General features: G+C 41.7%; 1 protein-coding gene across 1 annotated transcript in view; it reads right to left on the reverse strand.

Annotated features, from left to right (window-relative positions):
• The window catches only part of LOC139200096 (spectrin beta chain, non-erythrocytic 4), a 68,067-nt gene extending 59,774 nt beyond the window's left edge, over positions 1-8,293 (reverse strand). The window contains exons 1-8 of the mRNA XM_070829327.1: positions 8,149-8,293; positions 7,275-7,426; positions 6,474-6,647; positions 1,679-1,770; positions 1,464-1,544; positions 848-963; positions 627-739; positions 315-502 (exon numbers count right to left, since the gene is read on the reverse strand). Coding sequence (XP_070685428.1) covers positions 315-502; positions 627-739; positions 848-963; positions 1,464-1,544; positions 1,679-1,770; positions 6,474-6,647; positions 7,275-7,426; positions 8,149-8,293 — 1,061 coding nt within the window. The remainder of the gene's footprint in view (positions 1-314; positions 503-626; positions 740-847; positions 964-1,463; positions 1,545-1,678; positions 1,771-6,473; positions 6,648-7,274; positions 7,427-8,148) is intronic.
• Between the last annotated feature and the right edge of the window lie 18,320 nt (positions 8,294-26,613).

A 26,613-nucleotide genomic window follows, 5' to 3' on the forward strand; every position in this document is an offset into this window, starting at 1 on the left:
ATTATCTATTGTTTTGAAATGATTTATGGTCTGAAATGTGTTTGTGAGTATAACAAACATACATAACACAACACAATGGATTAATATGTTGATTATTCTTCCACTAATCAATTGGAAAGAGAACACTCTCACATTTCAGAAGCAGGAAATGTTTGAAATTAACCGTTTAATGTTGCACTTGATTAATTGTAATATGTAATAAAATAATGTATTGATTAACTAATAGTAGTTTGTGATTCATTTGCATGCACGAGTAGGAATACTTGTGTTTGTGTGCGCTATGTGATAAAGGACACAAAAATAAAATGACGCACTTGATGGGCTTCTCGATGGTGCAGTAGGTTGTAAAGGCCTGTAGCTGCTGCTGAACCCCCGTCAGCGAGTTGGCAAACTTCTGGTTGCTGATGATGGCGATGGTCTTCTCTATCCAGTCCAACAGGTCCGACGCAAGACCCTCGTAGCGGTTGATGATCTTCTCCGCCTCGATACAGCTGTCTAGCACCTGAGGCAGACGGACAGAAGAGGGAGAAATGGGATCCAGCATTAAGAAAAAAAGCAGAAACAGGAGATGAAGGAGCTTTAATGGAGTGTCTATGTGTGTGTGTGTGTGTCTGCACATGTGTTACCTTGCCAACCCTCTTGCCCTCCACAATAAGAGCCTTCATCTTGGAGAAGTAGTGGTAGTAGGAGACCACATAGGTGATGATGGACTTTTCATCTGGGTTCTCTGTGTTCACATCTGCACCGGAGGGAGTCAGAGAGGAGTGAGCGTCTGTGCTGCTATAGATGTTGTTGTACGTGATGTGGTTTGACTGGCACTGACCCAAAACCAGCTAAACACTCTCACCTTCAGGGTCCAGGAGTTTGGTGAGGCCCAGATGCTGCTCTGCGATGTTGAAGGCTTGCTGCAGGTTGTGGGTGGCATTGGACCGCGTCAGCTTGTGGAACTCTATCAGGTCAGGTCTGGAGGGCACAACACGACCAAACACAACTTGTCATGTTTGTATGGCTCTAATCCTAAAATTAAATGTCAGTCAAACCTGCTGAGCGTCTTTCCACTCCATCTTTGTCTAAATACGTGCATCTATTTCGTCTTTGGTCTTTGTTTTAACATTATTTTTAGGCATTTTCCACTTTATTTGAAAGCGACAGTAGAGAGAAGCGCAGGGAGACAGAGAGGAGATGACATGCAGCAAAGGTCAGACTCAAACTCAGGCCACTGCAGTCGGGACTCAGCCTTAATAAATGGTACACACTCTAGCAGGTGAGCTACTGGGGCACAGCATTTCTGGTCATTTTACATCAAGATCACATTCATTTATTCTGGAAAAACTGAGAAATATAATAATTTCAGGTGATATAATAAAACGTAAAATTCAATAACTTCCACACTAGTTTCTGTCTGCAGCTGTTATGATGTAAAACTTCCCAGTTTTAAACACGGTGTTGAAAATACTACCTACCTGTGTCTGTGTATGAGGGCGTTAAAGGCGAGGCCGTCTCTCCAACAGGTGGTGAAATTCTGGATGTTGACCTCAGGGTATCTGGAGCAGGGAGAGATCTTCAGTCACTTCAACCAAGGAGCACCAGCGCTAACATACTGACTTGGTGTGTTGCATAAATCATAAATCATGAAGTTAACTGTTACGGTTTCCTGTATTTTTATCTCACTGCTCACCCTGCGGTCTTCATCTGGCACCAGAGCAGCAGAGCATCCTTGGCCGAACGAGTTTCTCTGTTGTCCTCCGTCTCTATTTTGATCACCTGGATCTGAACAGGAGCACAGCAAAGCAACAGTTCAGCATCTGTGGGGGGGACTACAAAACTAAAATATACACACTGTCACTTTACACGAGCGTCAAAATGTTCAGTTAGTTTATTTTTATTTCTGGTATTTTCAACTGGTACAACTCACATAGAGATCCCTTCAGATCTATACATGTATTTTTATATGTGCCAAACAAAATGTTTTTAGCAGCATTTCTTATTTTCATTTTGTCTTTAAAGCAGTTAAACAACTTGTTTTGCTTTTGTTCTCATCTTTGTTTTGTGAACATACAGATTACTTTTAGTTCTCAATGACTCACTCTGGATACAGAAAATATCTTATTTTGGACTTAATAAACGAACTGAGCAGTTTTGGACTCCACCAGATGGCTGATTTTAAGACCATGTGAGTTTATAGACATTAAGTTGCTTAGTTCCTGACAATCAGCTCTGTTTACAGTTCTTGTGGCTCTTTGCTGCAGCACAAAGGCTGCAGTGGTAACTTGTTTTATATGTGTTCCCCCATATCTCCACACAGCAGACGATGCATGGAGCTATTAATGAATGGTACAATATACGTAGTGAATTTGGACTGAGGATGACTTATGCAACACTGCAATGGACTTTTGTGTCTTTACATGATTTATATGCGGCCACCAGCATCCAGTTTGTAGCCAATAAGAGCTCCCTGAAATCTATTTTCAAGGGAATACAGTAGTGTACATGTGCACGTGAAGGAGTGACCTTCGACTGAGTGACAGAGGTAATGGGATGAAATGACAGAGAGTGATTAGATCTGTGATTAAAGTGTTGAAAGAAACCACGTTCATTCATCAGTCCTGCTCACAAAGGCTCTGATTGGCTCAGGTGTCTCTCCAGCCGGGGAAACGACTACGGACTCAGAGGTCTGAAAACAGTTTGGAGCAAAGGTCAGAGTCACACTGACCTGGCAGCATTCACACACCCTCAAATGAACACACACACACACACACACAGTGGGAGAGAATCAACAGTAAAAAGATACACAAGAGCAATAAGAGCTGAGGATTTCAATGCGAGGGAGTGCAGAGCCACTCCAACGCCTGAAGACAGACGCTCAACCAATCACATCACAGTGACATGATCCAAGGTAATTGGGGACATGACACCCTGGAATCAGCTGCTACCCATGTCGTTAGGCACAACACTGCACACACACACTCACAGTCTTGCATATGAAGACACACACACACACACTATGCATGAACACGCATGCAAAAGATGAACATGCACTGAGGGGATTACACTGAAATCATTTGTCTGTCTCTTTATTCTGAGAGAATATCACACTTTGATGTTTTTTCAGCAGCAGAGACAATCAATCAATCAATATGGATCGATTTATATAAACAATGCACCAACTATTGTGGTGATTTGAGCACAACCACTTAATTATCTTTAGAATATTGCACTAAATATTTCTGTTCATCATAACTCATTTCATTATTTCTACCCAAATCCATAACAGGCTGGTAAACTGTGAATAATGTATTATTATGACTAATGAGCATTCTTTCATTATTTTTGAAATACTGATGGGTAAATATGGCAAATAATCAATGGATTAATCATTAAAATCTCACACACATAATTTCTTTATGAAAAACCTGCAGTGTTACTTAACAGAAAAGTTACTCAGAGTTGGAAATAAATATATAGAACATGACTTCTGTGGTTGTGACCTCTAAAGACAACGTGCCGGATTAACCCACAGGACGTGAATATCACAAATATATATCTCATTGATACGAAGATAACGTGTATTCAGTAAAAATACACAACACAAAGACTCTCAGCCAACCGTACAAACACTATAATGGAAGTCATGGGAAATAATAAGAGTCTGCTATTATTTGTATGGTTCTGTAAATACAGAAGAACTACCTCTTCCTTTGTCTGTCAATCCTCTACCTTCTTCCCTCCCTGTCTCTCTCTCCCTCTCACCGTCTCCCTCTCACTTCCTCCCCCCTCTCCCTCTGTCTCCCTCCTTCTTTCTGCCTGCGTGCAGTTACTGCAGTGGCTCGGCCCTGCATGCTGACTGGACAAAGCAAACTCTCACTTTCACCACGGAGGAAGGGAGGAAGCGGCAAAAGAGGTGGAGATGAGGAGAAAATGAAAAAGATAGGTGGAGGCCACTCAGACGACAGAAATGTCAACGAGGGTTCGTTGAAGTTATTGACCTTTTTGCCTCAGTATCATAACTACGGCAGAAAAACAACAGTGTAATGGAAAAATCACAGTCCTGGATCATTAGCAAACCATAAAATCAGCTGTTTCTACAAAATCTTCTACCTTGGTACTGTGTGTATTTTGTTTTGTCCTCTTACCTAAAAAGGCTCGACTCTCTGACTTACCTGCCTGTTTAAATGATGACAAGTAAAGCAGGTGTGTGTGAAAAGGCTGACATGATAATAAACAGTAGCAGTAACAAGGACTGCTGTAAACCCAAGAATAGGATCTTTATTTGTTTTAACCTCATCAGAAACTTGACTAATCAAACGTCACAGTCGGTCGCCACAACATCACTGCTCCAACACAACCATCCTTTCCCTCCAGCCTCACTTCTTTCATAATTACTCTCTCTGTCTCTTCCACACACACACACACACACACACACACACACTCCTGAACTCCAGTCCTCTGCACTGCTCTGCTTTCTCAGTGCATGCAAAATTGAAGAGGCCATCGACTGGTGGCTCGTGGGAGCAGGCGAGCGGGACGACAGCCAAGCTCACAGCCAATGGCAGGGCCAGTAGTCAGCTAACACTACTGTAGCCTAAACTGTGCATTTCTGAATTAATCTGAAGCATCGCTGTACAACAACTACTGAATCATTTTGTGGAGCATCTTTTTAAGGACCTACAGATCTAGAATCTAGAAAGTGTTTTTTCTACTCTGAGTGCCAAACTAATTACCAAACTAAGTATCAATCAGATTTAACATTGAAACATGACTTTAACTGTTTAACTGTTTGCAAGGACAAAAAAACACACACACACATTTACACAAAGTGTGATTTGAAAAGCTCTGACGTGCACTCTTAGATGTCAGTACTGTCCATCATTAACTAGTGAATATCACACATCATTCATTCATCTAAACATTTACAATCATCCTCTTTGCCTCATCCGCCTGACACAGAGACATACTGCGACCAGACTCTGCTATCAGTGCTGTTAAATGTGCTTTGTAGTAGGTATCCAGGCCTAGCATGATAATACTGAGTCCCAGGAGACAGCTACTGGGCGACTGTGCACCGTGAGTGTTGCAGAAGGTCCTGAATAATGCTAAACAAGCATTCTGTGCCGAAGCCACGCTGTAGCAATGAAGCGTAATAAAGAGGAGCCGTGGGCTTCTGCTGTACTTACATGGCAGGAAATGATCCTGTATCACTGCTGCTAAGGCCTGGAAACTTGTGTATGTGTGTGAGTGAGTGCATGTGTGAGCTTGTGTGATAGTATGTGCATGTCAGGATGTCTAGTTGACTAGATAGATAGACTGTGTGTGGGTGTGTAAGCGAGCGAGTGCAGAGTGGGTGCGTGTGTCCTTGTTGAAGAGCAGACTGGAAGGCGACTGCTACCTCTAGGCCGCTGAGCTCTGAGTGACATTCAAGCTTTATCCACCAAACACTGCTGTCGCTGTCGCACACTGATGATGCGGCGGCTGTGACAGCCTCCCCAAAACACAACCGCTGGCAGCTCATCCGAAATGAAGCCACTGCTGATAGCAGCATCTTTGTGCTTCAGTGAGTCGCATGGAAACACGTGCCAGCATCTCAGTGCACTTGCAGAGAGGCTCAGATTTAAGCCTTGATATCCCACGGGAGGAATCAGATATTTGAAAGTCAGTCAATAACTTAGCTTTTTTCTAGTGTTTGTTAGTTTGCTAAAAACATCTATGTGATACTGCTAATATCAGACCACTGTCAGGCTTCAAGTTAAAATCCAGCCATTGCCATTTAATGTATTTGTATTCTGCAGAAACTCAAATTCCCTTTACAGACAAACACAAGGGGCTCGCAGGAAACAATGAAGCTTCAACCCTCCTAGTGCTGTATCAGAGCAGAATTAAGCTACTGCTAATGCAAACCAAACATTTGCTTCTGCCGCTGCTTCACTTTAACAGAGCTGAACTGGCAAACACACACAAGAACTTCACTCCACAGGAAACCCAATGTATTTGTCACGAAGATTACTGCTGACTGCGTTCATTCATCCAAAAAAGTGTCTACAAAACTAAACAAGACATGGTCACTCAGCATTTTCTTGACAAAGGATCACTTCTAAATATTGCAGGGAATAATGCACAACCATCACACAGTGAGCTGTTAGATAAGAGGCAACAGGCTGCACAGCTAAGATTTCTCACTAAGGCAACCAACTTCTCTGTAAAATGTGAAATCACATCAAGGTTTGCAATTATTTTTGAATTACTACGACAACCCGAGTTTGTTTGGTTGCACTGGAAACAGATACATCAGCTGCTACAGTAGAGTTTATTGTTTTAAACCACGCTGGTCTCACTAAATCAGCTGGTATTGGCATTTTAAGGATTATTCATTATGACAACAGTTACTAAAATCAGTGTTTCCATAATATTAACATCTTCCAAGCTTAGCCACTGTGATAAAATACTTTTAACTAAGCCAAACTGTGTTTTGCGTTTACCTGGAAGCGTAGGATGATGGTCCACATAAGGCCCAGCGTGAGGCGGTGGTTTCCATCCACAATGTCATGGGAACCAACATTTTCCAGGTGAACCCTCTGTTCTTTAAGGAACTGCAGCGCTTTGTCAACGTTCTCCAGGCAGTGGATCCGCATTCGGCCCCGTGTAGGCCTCGGCTGGGGGAAAACAGAGAGATTAATGACCACTTTTCATAAAGAAAATTTGGGATTTTACATCAAATTTAATTTAAAAAGAACATTAGCACAACTGTACACCACGCCTGCAGCAGGTTAAAGGGAAACTTTGCCAATTTGCCTGTTGCCTGCACCGAGAGCTCCCCACTCGTTATCCATCTCATTCTTACCAGCTCTAGGGCTTAAGTAACAGTAATAAGTCCGTTATTTGATCGAGCGACAGCTGAGAACGAGCTGGATGACTAACGTGGAGCTCTCAGTGCAGATGTTACACAGGAAAGTTAAACACTGTCATTTGCACAAAACACGCACATTGTAATGGTTGAAAATCTGCAAAACATTCCTCTAAGTAACACAAGATTACAAAAAAACCTGTAACATACTTTCCTTCCCAGTAAAGCAGTGGCTAACGTTGCAGTATTTGCATAAATGAATAACTGGCTATCTAGTGAGGAAGGTGGCAGGTGGCACGGCTAATTTTAATATAATTTATTGATGCTCAGAAAGGCACCTTTAAAACTTCACGTCCTATGACGGATCAGTGAAGAGAAACTACAAAATTAATTATGATTATGATTTGACAGTATGTGTGTGTGTGTGTTTTCACACCAGCAGCTCTCCGCTGAGGACCTCCAGCAGTCTGGTGAGCATGTACCCATCCCTCAGGTCGTTGTAGAGGTCAGATATACGACAGGACACTCTGGCCAGATGTGAGTTAACCCACTTGGTAAAAGTCTTCTTCTGCACGGCATCTCGTTCATCTGAGGGGAAGAAAAGCATCAGTGTTACGTCGAAGGGAAGGAGACAGTTTAGTTCCTGATGAAAAACATTGTTTTCTTGTTACTAAGACAGTTGGAATAACATTAAATCAAACAGTATCCTAACTAGCTTTAGCTTCCGTTAGTATGAAATCAAATTGTGATTAGCTTGTCTTATTTTGCCTGTTGAGGCTTTTTTAGTTATGAGATTGATATTCTGTGTTTTTTTTCTGTGTAGATTTGCAGGATTTGCATTAGATAAGTCATAGTAAAACATCTCAAAAGAAGGACATTGACACTCAAATTCAAAATAGAAACGAACCAACACGTATACGACTAGTGAAGCAGATGTTTTGCTGTCTGGATCACAAACATCATACTGTGTATTAAAACAAACGGACGTGGTGTAATGTCTCCACTGGCTTTAGAAAGATGTCTGAAGTCTATGAGGAAATGACACTACTTCTCCCTTCATTTATTGCCTCGGTAAAAATGTTTGTTGTTCAACACTCGGTTGCACTCAGAGACCATCTGAGGAGTCGGCTGTTCAGTTTTTCCATTTTTTTTTGCCAGCCAAAGTTATTATTCACATCCCAATTAATATCACAGTTAACACAAATTACAGATGCACCTCGCTAACCATGCTAGGTAGTGCTAGTGTTACCCCATATAGGCTCTTTTTATACAGTCTATGATGTGGATGTGAGTGAGCACTGACGCCTCACCTGCCAGGGCCTTGATGCGGGAGCACTCGAACAGCTTGGAGCTGGTACACTCCGTCTCCCAGAACCCCGAGCTGATTGGTCGGTTGTTGTTGTTGAGCTGGCGCTGGGCTTCCGCGTTGTCCAGGTCTGGGGAGGCATTAGCCATCGCGCCCGACGCCCTGCAACACACACACACACACAAATGTATCATCCGTCTTTAGTGGTTCACTCCCACTCAGGAGCAACATGAACACGCGTATAGACATAATACACACATGTGCATGTATGTAAAGACGTTCAAACATGTATAGAACCATTCATACGCACACTTGAATGCATGCAAAGGACAGTGAGAGAGGTGGCAGCGACAGGTGACATAGACGTAGCCATCAAACACAACCCCACAGGCAAAAGGCAGCTCACACTTCATAATTAAACTCCGAGTGACTTCACACACACATCGTCCGACACCTTTTAACCCCTCTTTAGCCACAAAGGCTCACTATATCCACAATTCAATAAGGGGAAATATATGAAACAGTGGCTGCAACTAGTCCCAATTTCATTAGGAGTGTTCAAAGTGCACAAATAATTTGACTCGGAGCAGGAAAAAAAAAACTACTGGAGTCCAAAAATAACAGCTCCTTCCCATTCATGAATGATGCAGCACCTGTCCTTGGCATCAGAGCGTTTTACAAAAGAGAAGCTCAAAATAAAATCTCTCTGATGATTCAAAGGGCAGTGGGAGACAGAGAGTAAAAATTATTTGGCTCCTTCTTCTCTCTTGTCTCTCCCATTGACAGCTGAAAGCCAGAGGATAAAAATAACTTCTACTAACTTCAGAAATCACACAGCACAGGGTGAGAGGTGAGAAATGTTCAGAACATCAAAATGATTATGGGAAGACTTCGCTTTTGGAAACTTTCAGATATGAGCTACTTTTAGCTGCACTAATACAAAGATGTGATTGTTTTGATATCAGAGTCAGATTTCCATTAAATCTTAAAAAAAAAAAAAACAATCAGCTGAAAACGTATTCACAAAACACCCCCAGGTTAAAAACTCCTTAAAATAAGGGACGTATCAGTCCTTTAACTTTGTCCTTAGCTTTGTGAAAAGCTCTTAGTGAGGAACTCCTGGTGGAGGGACTGGATCCTCTCTGAATAAGGTGTAAACAATATGCTTTGTTCGAGGTATCCGAAAATTCAGAGCAGACACAAAAATCAGCCGACTGGGTGAAAATCTAAACTCCTCGTCCTCTCGCGGTAGGAAAGCCTGGCAGGTACCAAATGTGAACTTATAAGAGGACACTCTCACTCAAAGGCAGATACTTTACAGATTTTTCTCAAACTGAAGATAAAAGGATCTACACCGTGTTAATTGTCTGTATAAGCATTTTTGTTGGACTTCCTTCCTTGTATTCCACTTATTATCTGTTTTGTCTACTCAGCACATGTCATGGAGCCTTAAATATGCCTTCGTCACCCAGTCCTTGTTTTGCTGCTGAGGGTCTCAGGATGGACGATGACATTTGCTGTGCAGATTGCAAAAAAACCCTCGAGGCAACTTTTTGATTTCATGATTTTACCTGCTTTTTTTTTTTTTTTACTTAGTTGTTGCTCATTCCATTGAGAGAAACAGGAAAAACTCAAAGTCAAATTCCTTGTATGGGTTCACATACACGTCACATCAATAAAACAGATGCTTCGAATATGGACGTTGCTACTACTAATCTTTAAACCTCCACACACATTTTCATCCCAGAAGAAATACGGTCACAATCTCAGAAAAGTGACCTTTGACCTTCTGGATACAGAAATGTCATCACTCCATCTTGTTCATTCATGCGGTCATAATTAGTGAGTGAATTCTTGAGTTATGGCTAGAAATGTGTTTTGTGAGGTCACTGTGACCTTGACCTTTGACCTTTGGACCACCAAAGTCTGATCAGTTTGTGCCGGATGTAATGAAGTCAAGTTGTTTCTGAGGCGTCACGTTCTCGAGATGGGACAGCCTGAAAACATAACGCCTCCGAACATGGCTGTGCAGATTGGGAAGCTCTTTGTTGTTGTGCACAGAGAAGCTCATTCAGCCACATTTAGGGATGTTTTGAGTGTTTGAAACATAAAGGTGGACAGCAGAAAGGTAGAGAGGTGGATACATTTCAACATCCACCTTTCAGGCCTATAATGAGTTAATGCTGAATAATAAAAACACCCAATGTGTTTGTCAGTCTTGATAGATTATTAGTGACAGATTATAATATTCATTTTAATACTAAATGACAACATTTTGTTTTTCAAAGTTCAGAGAGCAATGTTTCAGTCAAGGCTGATGCTGCCTTACACAAGTTATTAATTAAACAGCGGGATCAGTATTGACCCATACCCAAAGCCCAGTTATCAGTAGTGAGACTGAAGAAGTCTGATTTCTGCTCCCCCATCTTTCTTTGTGTTCCACATGTGATGGATGGATGAAAAATACATGCAATAGTCTCTGTGGGTAAAGAGCAGATGTGTCCACGGGACATGAAACGTGCCATTTGGTGCTCTGCTCTAAAACTGCTTACAATGGGGGAAAACATGCTTCTATGTATGCTGTGTGCTTTCAAGTAAAACATTAAAAGTGCAACTGAGGCTGCTGCTCAGGATTTAAAGGTTTCGCTGTCGTTTTCTGGCTCAACCTTTGTGCAGTAAATCTCTTTGTCCGCCCCTCATCCCACCCCGTTTCACTGCAACAAAAGTCCAAGCTCACAGTTGTCACTATACCTAAACCAGTGGAAAACAACGTCGCCATATCAAGTAAATGTCAGCGCGCCCTACAAGACAGAGAGAGGAGGGGTAGCCGTGCACTTAGCCGCTCTCCCTGGAGAGAATAAAAAAACATTACAGTGCTTCGTATCTGGTGATGAAGCAGATAGAGGACTGCACAAAAACAGAGGACAAACCTACAGGACGGCAGCTGAATTTATACGTCAACAGAATGAACGTAGTGAAAAGGAGAGCATGTTTAAAGCTTTGTAAAGGTGATATTCTCACAGTGACACCGAGCCAAGGAGGCAAAAAAGAAATAATACTGTAATTAGAGCTGCAACTTACCACTACTAATTAGTGTGATGACTATTTTCTACCTATGAAATGTCAAGAAAGTCAAGAGTTGAAATAATAAAATGTTTTTTATCCGAGCAACTGTCCACAACCAACAAAAGAAGCTTTAAGAAGCTGGAAACAGTGAATATTTGGCTTTTTTGCATCAGAAAAGACTCAAATAATTCGTCAGTCAACTAACTAATCAATCAACTTGCTGTAAATGTTAATGTTAATAAAGAACCAATAACACTGAACATTATGTATTAAGCACATTTTATAAAATATGGATTTCCTTTCAGGTTCATTCATCACTAACTTTACACTCTAAACAGAATCTTCTTCAGGAGTTAAAATATGTTAAAACCCATTTTCCATGTATCATTAGAGTGCCTTGGACATGTTTTCACTGTCAGACTAAACTTCTAGATGGACTTCCATCTGCAGTCGTTGTTTTTTTTACTCGACTACGGCCTCTCGTGAAATTTTGGGTCAAGAACTTCTAGTTGTAATAGAGCATATTAATATTGCTACTTAAGTAATTAAGCAATTGACAGTCTTGCAGTGGATAATAAGGCACCAAGAACTGCAAAGGATGCGCTGATTGTGTCTTTTAAGAGCTTTACATTAGTTTATCTGCCACATTTAGTCTCAGCAGAACCGGTACAGTATCTTCTTCTTCTATGTTTGATTTCTTCCTGTAGGAAATGTCTCTAGTGTGGGCCTCACAGAAAGAAGGTTCCAGGTTTGACTCAGGTTTGCAGTTTGAGCCTGAGGCCTTTCTGAGTGGAGCTTCCTCCCACCATCATAAGACATGCAGGTTAATTGGTGACTCTAAATTGCCCGTAGGTGTGAGTGTGAATGGTGGTCTGTCTGTCTGTCTGTCTGTGTGTTGACCAGTCCAGGGTGACCCCAACTCTCGCCCAAAGTCAGCTGGGATTGGCTCAGCCCCCCTGTGACCCTTAAGGATATATACAGTGTATAGACAATGGATGGATGGATGGTTCTGTGATAACCAAGTGATAAGTTTGTATTATATAGTATATACTAGTTTTGAACTTCTCCTGACAAATACCCCCAAATTATGATTAAAAAACTAAAACTAATACTGAAACTAATAAAAACTAAAGTAAAACAAAACATTTTTAAACAATAAAAACTTAACTGAAACAAGCAAAACCGACTCTGGAAACAAAATAAGAAGAAAACTAATGTAAACTACAGAAAACAATCCGTCTGTTGAGGTGAAATATGTATCAGAATCCATTAGTGGATTACAGAGAGAAACAATAGCTGCACCACATCAGCAGGTCTTCATCAGTCAAACTGCCACACTGTCATGTCAGTCAAAATACTGTGTGTGTGTGTGTGTGTGTGTGTGTGTGTGTGTGTGTCCTTTGTTCTCCTTGCCGCGATCCTTGCCTAACCTCAAACACCTGGTGTCTTTCAATCAATCAGACTCGTAGGACTGCCTGCTCTGAGGTGTGTGTGTGTGTGTGTGTATGTATATATGCATGTGTGTGTGTGTGTGTGTGTGTGTGTGTTATCACCTTTATTCTAATAATCAGACTCAGCTGCTGAGGAATCAGCCAGCCCCAGGCAACACAGTCTACACTATGTCTGACAATCACACACACACACACACACACACACACACACACACACACACTTTCTGCTCTATAAGTAAAAGCAGCAGTGAGATGCTTCATGATTTGCCTCCAGAGACGGAGCGAGGCCTGCGGGAAATCTCATCAGGAGATGAAAGCAAAGAGAAAAAAAAAGTGACCACACGTTGAGCTCAGACTGATTTCATCTGCAGTCAGAGAGGCGCGCGTGTAAAAGCAACATGAGCAGATCAAGATGCTAATTGATTATCATTAGGTAAATATTTCATTTGGGAGCGTCTGTTACACATGAGCAGCATCAATCATCACCAAATTAAAGGCCTATTACACCATCATATCATATCGCTTTGTATTGTATCAGATTACACTACTTACTGTCTACAAAACCAAAGGAGCAGAGGCTTCCTTCCACCTGCAGTTTGTAAAGTCGTCTTTCTGTGAAAAGTTTCAAGCCTAAAGCCAAAACCAAAGAGACCCTGATGACATCATGAGGGTTATTTTGAGGACATTAGACAATAGTGCTCCCGTCTTCTGGTAAATTGGTCGGTCGATATACTTTTGTCTGAACCAAATTCTCATTAGTTGGACAAGCAGTGGTGTTACTGTCAGCAGGAGAAAAGCCTCCTTAATCCATTCATTTCCTGTATTTCTTATATTCACAACTGGTCGAGGGCTGGCGCTGGATTAAAGGGAGTGATTGATACGAGAGAGTGCAGGACAAAGAACACAGAGCAGAAGGAGGGTCGGCCTTCTTATATTCAGACACGTCTCCCTCTTAATAATAATGATCCACTTATTCATGTGTGTACACTCTTCTTCTTCTTCTTCTTCTGCTCCGTGTGCTTCTTGCTACACTGCACTGTCACCACGCACACGCTTTCTTCTTCTGCTTCTTGAGTGAACGACTTAACACGGCGAAATTAGAGTAGATAAAGGAGAGTAGGGAGAATTTAAACCGACCAAGATTTTCTTTGGTAATACAGCCATATTAAACAACTGCTTTAACAGGCAAAATAGTATTCCTTGTGACAAGTAGAGTGAACTTTATGTGTAAAATTGGTGGAGCAGTCCTTTAAGTGGCATCTCCAAATGCTCAGTTGAGCAAACTAACATAAAAAAAAATAGAAAACTATATTTGAGGGTATATTTTCTTGATTGAAGTGAAGTTTCACCAAACGCAGCGAGCTCTGCAGAACAAACTGTGGGCTCACATGAGGTGGAAAATCAGTAAAACACATCTAACATCTATCAAACATACAATCAAACACTGCTCCTGTATCAGTCTGTATCATTTAAGAGTCGAAACTGCAACGACCACAGAAACAAACCATAAAGTGTGTGAGGACTGACAGCAGAATGGACCATCATCTGCCCATCCATCATTTATTCAATATCTTTATAATACTTGTATTTACAAGCTTAAGTGCTTTAGTGAGGCAAACACAATCCCGAATATGCATGGCTGACAAAATGCTGCACCGCATGTTGTCCAGGAATCAGAGCTACAGACAGAAAACAGCAGCTGCAACCTAAAAAACAACAGCTCTGAATAAGCACAGACACTCAGTATTGGGCCCTGCACACTTATTTTACACTAGTATAACTTTAACAATCAACTATGAGCATTAGCTATAATAGGGGTTTATTATCACACTGCTTTCATACAAATACACAAACATTATGTCTGCAAAGGCTGCAAAAAAGACTGGAAACAACAGTATTATCTCTCAAGACCACCGTGTCAGAGATAAAGTGCTGAGTAATGCTGCTGCTCTCACAGCAGCCAGTATGGGAAGCTGATCAGTAATCAACACCTAAAACCTCAAAGCTGCACTAAAATGAAAATGATGGGAGGAAATCTGCTGCCGAACACTTTCATTTGCTTCAATCCATTTATACCGCTCATAAACACACACTTATCTTCAGTGATCTGTGAATATCTTTCATTTAAGATGACAACAGCGCAGTCCGATATCTTATTTCACGCTACGTTCATTAAATCTGCTGCAATCTATTAATTTTGCCGTATTGATGTTACGTAATCTCTGTGGCATTTAAAGGAAATGACCAAAAGATAATCACAGCACTAAACTATAGTTTAGCTATAGTAACACAAAGCCTGGAGCAGAGAAGCAGGAGGAACAACAGCACGCTCAGTCAGGATTAAGGTTGTTTCTGGATCTTTCTGTGATTCTTTCAAAATGGCCTCCAGTTGTGGTTGTGAGGTTCGTCTCCGGTGGACTCCGGGGTGTCAGAGTTCACATGTTTCATGTCTCCTGTTCCTACACTGAGGGATCAAACGTTAAAACAGCAGCAGCCTCACTGATCTCCCCATGGAGCTGGAAGAAAGAGCAGGAACCACCTCTGAGTGTGTTTAAAGAATAAACAATATGATAGCAATGAAAATAATAACAATGAAAATAACCATAATTCTAAATTAATAAATTCCAAACATGCCTCTCTGGTTGGAATTTACTTAAGAGGTTATTTGGTGTAGAAAAAGAGATATTTCTATTAGAATAAAATAAATGGAGAAGTCGATTAATCACGTTTTTGATCATTTTGCAAGCAAAGATATTAAACATTCTCCAGTTTCAGCTTCTTTGGATTTACTTCTTTTAATTGTCATTATTGATGATAAACTAAAATGTTTGTTCATTCTACAAAACAAACAATTCAAATAAGTCACCTAACTGCTCTGACATTTTCTGAACAAAACAAATGTTCAGGAGATAATCAGGAGATAAATAGATAATAATTAATTAATTTCATTAATCACGTTTTAGATTTAAGTCTTTTTATTATTTCTATTTTGGTTCTAAATACTTGTTCTAGTTTGTATAAATTGCTATTAATATACTAACATACTATTTATTACTATTTAGTGCAGAACACCAAACCAGGAGGAACATTCTTGCTGTTTCTTCTTTTTCTTTGTTTCTTATCGATGCAGAATTTTCTGGTTGTGTTAAATAACATATAAAATGTAAACGGCTGGATAGTTAACATGAAGAGCTTCATTAACAAACTCCATCAACAGAAAATTAAAGGAAAACGTCGCCACATCGCTCCCTCGCTGTTCTATCGCTTTTAGGACAGAATCTAGACCAGCCGAGGCATCCCAGCTTTCTCCTGCTGGCGGTTTGTAGGACAGCATCTAAAAAGAAATGTTCTATATTTACAGTGGCCATCTTTGTTTTGGTTTTTTCTCCCCCCCCCCCAAGGTGTTTTGATTGTGTTTCTGTGAGTCTGGTTCTGTCGCTGCTCTTTCTGTTGTTGTTCTCTTTACTTTGAGTTTTCATGAGCCGACCTGTCTGCCTTAGTGACACAGTTATGAGCTGCAGCTCAGCCTTTATGTGCGCTCCTGTGAGTCATTCATAGTCTTACACAAGTAGTTAAAACACACATTTTTGCATTACACAGCATGATTTGACTGATGTGCTGTATATCAGGGCTGCAACTAACCGTTATCATTATCTGTTAATCTCTCAGTTGTGTTTTCATTCATTTGATTCATTGCCAGAAAACAGAGAAAAGCAGAGAGAAGTCCTCAAATTGCTTGTTTTTGTTAACTTAAAGTACAAAACCGACATAAATATTAAATTTACAACAAGAGAAAAGCAGCAAATCCTCACAGCTGAGAAGCAGGAACCAGAAAATTGTTGATATTTTTGCTCAAACGATTGATTGACCATCAAAATGATCACTGATTAATTTTCTATGGATTTACTATTCAGCCAGTAATCTAGTGGTGTCAGCACTATTGCACACCATATAGCTATACATTTGTGTGTGTGTGTGTGTGTGTGTGTGTCAGTCGTTATGCTTTCTCCTCTAAACCATTCAGTGTTATTATTGCCCCCTCTCCTAAGCTATACTGTCGCCGTTGGTAACCACAATAAATCACCGTTACACCAATGGTGTAATGAAAGCGTCAGCCCCCCCGCCTCCCTGCCCTCTCCTTTTATTATCCTTCACACTTTTTCAACTGTCCTCTCCCTCTATTCCCTCTCCTCCCTCTGTCCTGACCTCCAGTCCTCCCTGTCTGGCCTCCAGTGCTTGTGTTGTGGCTATGAGCGTTTGGCACGATGCCTTCATTCTTGCCAAAGAGTAAAAATACCCTAATTTTTTTTTTCAGTACACGAGGCACCAAACATCAGGCGCCAGTGACACAAGCAGTTAACCCCCGAATGCTGCAGTGAAGCCGTCCAGTCACCAACACTGGTGAGTTCAGAGGCCAAAGACCGCTGAACTGTGTGATGATGAAGCAGGAAGGAGCTCAGAATGGAGCAAATATACTCTGTTGGATGTTTATTGATTATTTAGTTAGATTTTAATTGGCCTAGGTTTAGTCTCCGAGGTTCCATCGTGTCATGTATTTCCAACTAAATGCATATCAGAAAGGAGAAAACTGCACTTGCTAAGCATTTGAACCGTACGTCCATGTCAGGCTTCAGCTCCTCCTCCAGGTTTTCTGTCCTCTAGTAAACTAAAAACAAACTATGTGCAACCCCAGTCAAGGCACCCACTCTTTAGGAGCCACTCATCAGGTCCTTTCTGAACTATTCCAACAACATTTTTAAGTAACTTGGTTCTAGTTTTGGTTACTTGGCCATTGTTCCTGTTCCAGAGGTCACGTATGTCCCAAGAAGGTCAGAAAGGGTTTTACATGGGTTCTACTGGACGTCACTGACTGACCACTAACTATAGCTGTACAGCTAGCTGTGGTTATTAGTAAAAGTTGTCAAACAGGAGTCCATTAGAGGTCAATCCCTTCTTACACTGGGTGAGAGGCGATCACACCCACAGGTAATCTGAGTCACCAACGAACCTGCTGTCCTGTCTTTGGACTGTGGGAGGAGAGAAACCAGCAGCAAGCAGCGGGAGAACATGCAAACTGCACACAGAAAGGACACAGCTGGCCAGCAGCTTCAACCTCTCAACCTCCCCGCTGTGAAAACACACCACCGTGCTGCCTTCTAGATGCTGGATTTGTTTTCAGATGTAGATTTGGTGCACTAGTAGTGAAAGACTTAAAAATACAGTACTTATGTTCATGTTAACAAATCAACAATGTGACTCATTAAGAGTGTTTTTAATAGTTGTTGGACAACACTGGAGGCTTTCATACGTAAGGGATATTGTCCATTATCAGGAATTAATGTCCGACACAGAGGCAGAGAACTGTCCTCCGCAGAGTCCATTAGTTCCTCATTATGGACACCTCGAAGGGCATCATCCACTTATACTGTGGTCATTTACCAAAGAAGAAGAAATTAGGATTATTCCTTTATATTTTCATTGCAACCAAAATGTTAAGTTTTCCACAAGGCATAACACCTGAGGGTTTGACTAATACATGGATCAACTATTACCATCCCATTAGCTTCTTATGCAATGAACACTTTGTTCACTGCAGGGCGGATCATAGACAGGATGTGGCAACGGGAGATATTTCTAGTCCCTCAGCTCATAGATCCCTTTGGCTCGGCTGTTATCCAGAACGCTAACGTTATGCTAGCAAGACTGAACATGAATAACCCTGCGTATGGCTGACAATCAGTAAATCTAATGTCACAGTACAGTAGTTTAACAACAAGACCGGCTAGCTAACCAGCTATGTCACTGTCCCCATGTGCAGGCTGAAGCTGCAGGCTGAATGTGAGATGATCGCTTGTGCCGACTTCACCCTTCAGGATTGTTGCCCTGATTTTACACACTGCAACAGTTTGCAACAGACGTGATCGGAGAGAGATCGTGTGATCCAAAGTGTCAGTGAGTTCAGAGGGGATCCGTCTACTTCCTGCAGCTTGTGCATCTCCATCCTGTATGTATGTATGATGGACCAGTGTTGCATTCACTGTTGGAAATAAGCTAGCTGGAGGCTCATTCATTCAAAACGGTGAACAGTCTGACTGGAACTAATTAATAGGCGTCCATTATCACTTTTTCACGGACACCCAGCAGCCAATCAGAATCAAGTTTTGGTCCAGACCACATGGTATAACACAGCAGGATAAATTCACTGTTTGTTCTTTCATGAGACAATAAAAACTATATCACCAGAGAGTGGGTGAGAGAGCGAAGACAAAAAAGAAAAAAAATACGACTTGTTAATTGTTCAAACTACTTGCGTGCAAGCTAAAGCAGACTGTGAGCAACGACATTTATTATTTTTCTCAGATTATATTGCTGCACTAATGATCCAAGAACACCCTGATGTAGATCACCGACGTCTGACCGTCCGTCTCTTTTGATTTAGAGGTCAGATTTAGACAGACAGAGGGAGAGTGAGGCAGGGATATTCAAGCTAGAGAGAGTAAAGAAGGGTTTAGAGAGCGAGAGCGATACAAGGTGGCGCTATAGAGGAGAGATGTTACAGAAAAACAGAAAGGCTGATATGGAAGGAGAGAGGTGAAACAGAGAGAACTGGGGAGGCAAAAAAAGAAATAAATCGAAGGAACAAGAGAGACAGAAGGGCATATCACCAGAAAGATGAGAGAGAAGGAAAGAGAGAGACAGCTGCCAGTGTTAATCAGTCAGTGGCAGCAGCTCTGTGTCTGTGTTTCTCTAAGGCTTAATGGGGACCAGACCAATAGTGTACTTCCCCTTTCCTTAACACACACACACACACACACACACTGCAGTCCTCATCAATATCGTCACATGCACACCAAAACATCTGGGGGACATTTATGATGACCTCTGCTATCCAGCTAATATGTCATCTGTCTACAGACGACTGTGAGGAGCGTCCTCTGCTTCTAATTGATCTAATGATCAGGTACCAATTAAATTCACTTTAGAAGGTCTGATGGAGGTCAATGAAACCTCATTATTCTCCACTACAACACAACAATAAATTCACATATTGTATAGAAATATATCAAACATAGACGTACTTGTAAAATAAAGATTTAAATGCATCGTCTCCACCTGTCCCATATCACTGTGTATGAAGTTCTGGTATCGTGCTTCCTGTGTGTGAATCCTGCGTAACCTTGGCTGCAAAACAAAGTGCTGCAGGGGACGTTTTCAAAGTGTTATAGATTTTTTTCTATGGGATTCTTTTGCCTTTACAGCCGCCCGGTTTCTGCGGGGTTACGGTGAAGAGAACAGTCCTTATTAAGGATGAGAGTTACTAAGCTGTGTGCAGAAATATTGATACCTGGATGAGCATCATGATAGAGTACATGGCTGTACTTCTATTCATCTCAGTTTGGTTTCATGTTTGATGATCTGTCAACAACAACGCAGTAAACATTTACAAATGTAGCTGTAGCCCCTCGGCATTAGAAGCTAACAAACAATAACATGCACATCGAGTGCCCTGCAGGGCTGCTAATAAAATGCCAACTGAATAACACATTGGATCTGGCCAATATTTTCAAAAATTGCATCTATATTCAGTCTGATGGCATGAGCTCCCCTTTGAGAACCTAAGCTAATGTCCCAAGTTTGGAGGAGCAGGCAGGAGTCTCAGTAGAGACGCTAACCAAGGTGCTGCTGTGGACAGGGGCAGCAGGAAAACATACTTAAACCATCTAAAAAGAGGCCCCATTAAAAAGAATCAACATCAGATTAAGTTTGTTATATCTAAGATATTTTCTTTACCTTGAATTAGACCAGGAACTAAAGCCCATCTATCTTTCTCTTAGCTTGATTCAAAGCCACCAGACTCCATTGACAAAAGCAGTAATTTTACCTTGCAGAACACAGGGGTCCACTGCTCTACCGCTGCCTCGATCAATGAATTCACATGCTAGTTTGGATCCGAACTGACCATTTAAAACACAGAAGTCACACAATAACACAAGCAAGCCAACAAATTCAGGCAGCGGTAGACTGGCAGCTCACGTGTTTCCTGGAGTAAAATTGCTGTTTTTGTTGATGAAGTCTGGTGGCTTTGAATGAAGCTATGAGAAACACAGGTGGCTTCAGTTCCCTGTTGGAAACGGCTGTCTGACGCAATGTAAAGTGGTGAAAATATTCTAAATATACCATTCACTTAAACTGATGCAGATTTTTTTTTTTTAGGTGCGCTTTTTAAGTAATTGAAATACGTTTTTCTGCTGACCATGTCCACATAGTAAGTGCATTACTTAACGTCTGGACTGTTGTCCGCTCCTCCAAACTGGCAGTATGCTGACCACAATCGACTGTAGGTAATACACTAACTATAGATAAGTACCTCATACAGCCACACTTCAAATAATCCAAAATATTCCTTAAATCTAACCATTATTTTGACCCAAACCTAGTCGACAGACTTATCATAAACTTTTTCCAGAATGATCTCACTTTGGAAAATGATCTGAAACCAGGATTGTTCTTCTCTCTCTCTCTCCTAAACAGACACTGGATCCTTCACCGTGACGTCACACAGTACGCACGTTACACACTGCACTGAGTCACTTCCACTCACTTCACCTCAGCGGAGTGAAACAACATCTGCAAGCAAGAGCAGCAGCCGACGCCCAGTTCTGAGTCGGCAAAACCTCCAGTCTTAATCAAAACAGTCACCTTGAGGTCTGATAAACAACAGAGCAGCAGCAGAGAGCGTCAGAGTCCCACAGAGGCTGTCTGTCACCCGGACAAGACAGGGGGGACAACAAGAAGGGTGTCAAAGGCAGCTCGGCCCTGTAATAGAGATGGGCAACATATTGTAATGCGAGATATACCAATAATCATTTTGCTATACTGTAATTCTGTAACGTTGACCTCAATAATGCACCACAGCTGTATTTTATGTGTGTGTATATATTGTGTGTGTGTGTGTGTGTGTAAATAGTACAATGTTAAGCACCGTAAAAGTTACTTTAATTACTTAAATCAGTGCCAGATGCAACAACATATTATGCAAAAAGATATTAAATTAAAATTATTGTAATAAATTCAGTGTATAGTAAACTTCTGAGTACCACAGACACACTATAACTGCTTTGTGGGTGTATTACAGGACTTTATATTTCCAAAAAGTAAAAGAAAACACAGATATAATATCAGAATATGAGAGAGAGGGGCTCAAACTGGCCCAGTAAATGTCACTAAACGCACCAGCAGTGTTGTTAGTGATGTACTTAGTATTGTTAGTGAAGACAGAATGACTGAAGTAAATAAATAATAGTACAACAGCTTAAATCTGCTCATTAGGACTAAAAAAAATGTCTAAAACTCCTCCTCCAACACTCCCCCTCTCCCCCTCACACACACACACACACACACACACTTTGCACCAGCAAACCAAAGCTAACCAACTAACCCACACCTGCCTGCACACCTCTGTATGAGCTCCCTACAGTAGATCCAGATCTTTACCACCAACATCGCCCATGCTTGGCAGCCAATGAGAGTCTCAAAGCAAAACCGAGGTTGCAGCCACTTTCCACTGCAGCTGTGATCAAGCACGCCACATTAGGACTTGACAGGCTACAGTGCATCTGCTTCCAGTGTTGCTAAAGCAGGCTGTGCTGCTTCTGGCCTGGTCTCACTCCTGAATGAACTCGGTCCACACAGAGGAGCAAGATCAGCTCAGGATCCACGAACAGCTGATGCCACAACAAGGGGCAGAGATGCCAAAGTAAGGTGAGGTCACATAGTGGGACCAGAGACACACTAGAACTTCCTGCAGGGGTAGATAGTATTACTGGAGAGATTTATTGCATGAGAAGTTCTGCAGCTATTTGCATTTGGACATAGTTTTCCAACAGGCCACATAAGACAATTTAACTATCTGTCATTTCAAGTTATCAGTTCTGAAGAAGCCCAAACTGATCCGGTACAACATGCAACAACATCCCACAGCTCAAACACTAGGCCGCTATTCTACTTCTGAGCCCATTTATGCGATTCAAATTAGACAGGCAGCTCTGGCAGGCATCATAAGCACTTTTCCAGGCGAGCATCATGCATCACATGTGGGTGAGAAATGACATGAAACAGCGCGTGCCCCCCGCCGGATCACTGCGGTACCCTGCACCCAAATGCAGGCCGGCGTCCCTGCAAAAAAAAAAAAAAAAAAAAACACCGTGCACCTCGACTCCTTGTTCCCACACAGGGGATGACAAAATAAAACGACATCCAGTGGAGGAAGGAGCCATCCTGCCGTCCTTCCATCGGCCTTACCTTCAGCTTCAGTGTCGGCTCTCTGGGTCGGTTTTGTCCTCAAACACCGAGACGTCGTTGGGCTGAATCGGTGAGGAGAGCGGTTATCAATGGAGGAGACGGACGCTCCGCGGTTATTCCAGCAGGGTCTTCCCTCGATTAGTCCTGATTTCGGGAGGAGGAAGCGGTTTTGTCGGGGGGACGAATGCAGGAGCAGCCCGGGGAGTCTAACACCGTGGAGATGCAACGCCTTGGCGCAGAAAAAGGGCGCTGCGTGCCTGCAGCGGTGACCGCCGGCAGGGAGACGCTGTCAGTGCTGAGGATGCGAGCCGGTGGAGGGTGATGATGATATCCATAGAGGTCCCCGTTTCCACCTGACACAACCTCTCCTTCCTCCTCCTCCTCCTCCTCTTCCTCTCCGCTGGTGATGCTGGAGAGAAATATCAGCATTAGTGCGGCGAGCAGAGAGAGGAGGGAGGGAGAGAGAGAGAGAGCAGGAGAGAGAGAGAGGGGAGGGGGGGTGAAATATATATATATATATATATATATAGAGAGAGAGAGAGACACTAGATAGATAGATAGATAGATAGATAGATAGATAGATAGATAGATAGATAGATAGATAGATAGATAGATAGATAGATAGATAGATTTTATGAATCATATGAAAGTTCATATTGTGTCTTGGCAGCATTGTCTCTAAAACTTTCATGAGACTAAAGCCAATTTAACTGAACTGAATTGAGGAACTGGTGGGAGAGAGAGAGAGAGAGAGAGAGAGAGAGAGAGGGAGGGAGAGGAAAAGGAGAGAGCAAGAAATAGAAAAAGAGATTTTAGCAAGAAACCACAGGAGGCCATGTTTTACACAGCAGCAGCAGCATCATTTAAAAGGCGCAAAGATCAAATGTTAAAGATTTAAATGTGTTTGTAATCACTTGATTTAACTGTCAGCTCAGTTAAAGTTGGCTAATTGAGGGAGAATGAAGAGTGAATCTGTGATTACTGCAAAAAAGATTCCCGAAGCTCACCGCTCGTCGTACGTCATCCGTCCTAATCCTCAGCTTTAAACTAAAGAAATCAACTATTTGACACAATATACTGACTAAAAGACAATTTTATTGATTTAAAAGATGATTTTCTTGCTTTCTTTCTTTCTGTTTTCAGGAAATAACAGACCATATATGCTGATTGACCAATCAGAATCGAGTATTCAACAATGCCGTCTAATAACGCTGGTTAGTTTCCCTGCTAGTTAAAACATTAGCCTAGCCCTGAGGCTAAAGTCTGACATCTTTAGTTTAACTTTTTGGTTGTTAAATGGTATTTAACTACCAGCTAACTAAGTTAAGTTACAGTAAACTGGATGATGTTTGAAGAGTCATGTTTTTTCAAACCTCTGTTCCACCATGGATGTATAAAGAGTTCATTCCTATGAAAACTGCTCAGTGACGCTCAGTGACAAAAAAGTTTGACTCTCCAGGTAGAAAGTTACCTGAAAGTTCTAGCGATTGTGGCTCTTCTAGATGGTGAAACGAGTCATCTGACGGAGGTTGTGACTCTCAAAACAATGCATCTGCTGATTGAAAGACTCAATGTCAATGTGAGTCTATGGAGGAAAGTCTTTTTGGGCCCAATGGCATCACGTGACGGACGCCATTGTTGTACTTAGACGGTCTGGCCACGATGGAAAGTGGCTCAAAATCCTGGTGCTAATATATGTTAGGGCTTTTTAAAAAGGTCACTGGATGAAGTCACATCCAAGGAAATGATGCATCCTTAAAAAGAAAACAATGCTGTTTTCCAAACATCAAGATCTAAATGCTGTTACCTAGTCCGTCACGTTTAAACGCACCACTGCAATTAAGATTAACTACTGTGTTGCTAAAATCCTCAAATACCTCACCATCAAATACCAAATACATGCAGGAGATATTAACATAATAATATAACATTATAGACGTTGTAGTCTGCGCCCATCAGAGGACATTTGTGGTTCGGCGTCTTGCACTGGGCTCCAGCAGGTTTGAGGGCCTGGGGAACCTGACCGGCCTCCCTAAATGTCAGCCCAACATAACATTTCTGGCACATCGCTGGCTTCTGCTTCCCTGCAGGGCGCACTCGGTCTGCCGGTTGTTCTTACTAACATTGTTGGACGGCTCTTTCAAAGCTGATAGAAAAGAAAAAAAATTGCAATATGCAGTTTTTTAAATCCTGGAACTGCCACTGATGTCCTGCTTAGGATCAGTTTGGCACGTGGACGGGAGGAGCCACATGTCAGACCAGCTTGGATGTCGTGTCCTGTTTGAACTGTGAGCACAAGGACATCCTTACATTGGAGACATAAGACGTTATCTGTGGTGACCAGAGGTAATACAACAGGCCTTTTTCACATTTTGACTTGCCCTAGTAGGAAAAGCACAGGTGTTGTTAACAGCATTAATGATGGCTGCGTCCCAGTAAATGGAATTCAGCCGTAGCTCATTTGATTATTCACAGCTGTGCTTTTCCTACTGTGACAAAGCCAAATGTCCTCCATGAAAAAGGCCCCGTATAGCTCGTAATTGGTGTTGTGTTAAAGGCTACAGCTGTAAGAAGGGAGAGAGCAAGTGATCACACAGACCGACTTCTATAGCTGGAAAGCCCAGGTGAGCTCGATCAGCTGACGACCGTCCCACATCAGCAGGCAATATACCTGCTGAAGTCACCTGGACAGCCTCCAACACAGCGGGAGGGGCGTCACACAGTCCATCTAGTCTTCAAAGGAAATCAAAATGACTATTGTCTAATGGCAGCTACCTAAAAAATACACATGCACTGAGCAGAAGACATGAGGAAGGAACTATAAATGTAATGATACTGATAAATCACATCCATAGAGTTAAAAAAAAAAAGATAAAATCACAACATTATTTCCATTCTGTCTATGTTGCATCCAAATTGATATGTGACTTAGACCAATACCTACTAAAGAGAGAAAAGGTCTGTTTCTCCATATCAGACATCCTTTGTAACTGTTCCTTGTCAATCCATTTCTTAGTTACTGAGCTACAAGTAACACTTAAAGAGGTAGTGGTGGTTTATTACCAAAGTAAGACTGTAATCAACCTCAAAACTTACTCCATTTTTCTGTTACTATCTCTGTTTGACAGGACTGAACTGAATTTGAATTGTACATCAGCTTCAGCAGTGGCCAGATTCTGATCTACCAGTTTGCAAATCATTTCTTCTTGGAGCAACAAAAAGCAGAAAACCTGCTGATATTCTGCCTTGAAAACTTCCTGTGGTGGATTGAATTTAACCACAGACTGTGTAAAAGAAGTGAAGACAATGCTGAAGTACCTTAAAGCTGCATTCTTGTTAGTGGCCAGCAGGGGGCGACTCCACTGGCTCCAAAAACAAGTCTTTCTTACTTGATTTATTTAGTTTAGTAAACATTTTCCTACAAGGTTTATTGCCCCAGTTGCTAGTTTCAACTCTTCCTCAATACAGTATGATGTTCATTTAGTAAATTATGGTCCCATTTAGAGGAAAATAGACCATAAAGCAGGGTAAACTATAGGGTGGGACTTCCCTGTGATCCACCAATCAGAGGCCGTCTTCACTTCATCACTTCTGGTTCCAAAAAAAACAAAATGGTGACTCCCATGAGAAGAAAACAAACCAATGGGTGA

The sequence above is a fragment of the Pempheris klunzingeri genome, chromosome 4 (genome assembly GCF_042242105.1).
Source record: "Pempheris klunzingeri isolate RE-2024b chromosome 4, fPemKlu1.hap1, whole genome shotgun sequence".
Taxonomy (NCBI): Eukaryota; Metazoa; Chordata; class Actinopteri; order Acropomatiformes; family Pempheridae; genus Pempheris; species Pempheris klunzingeri.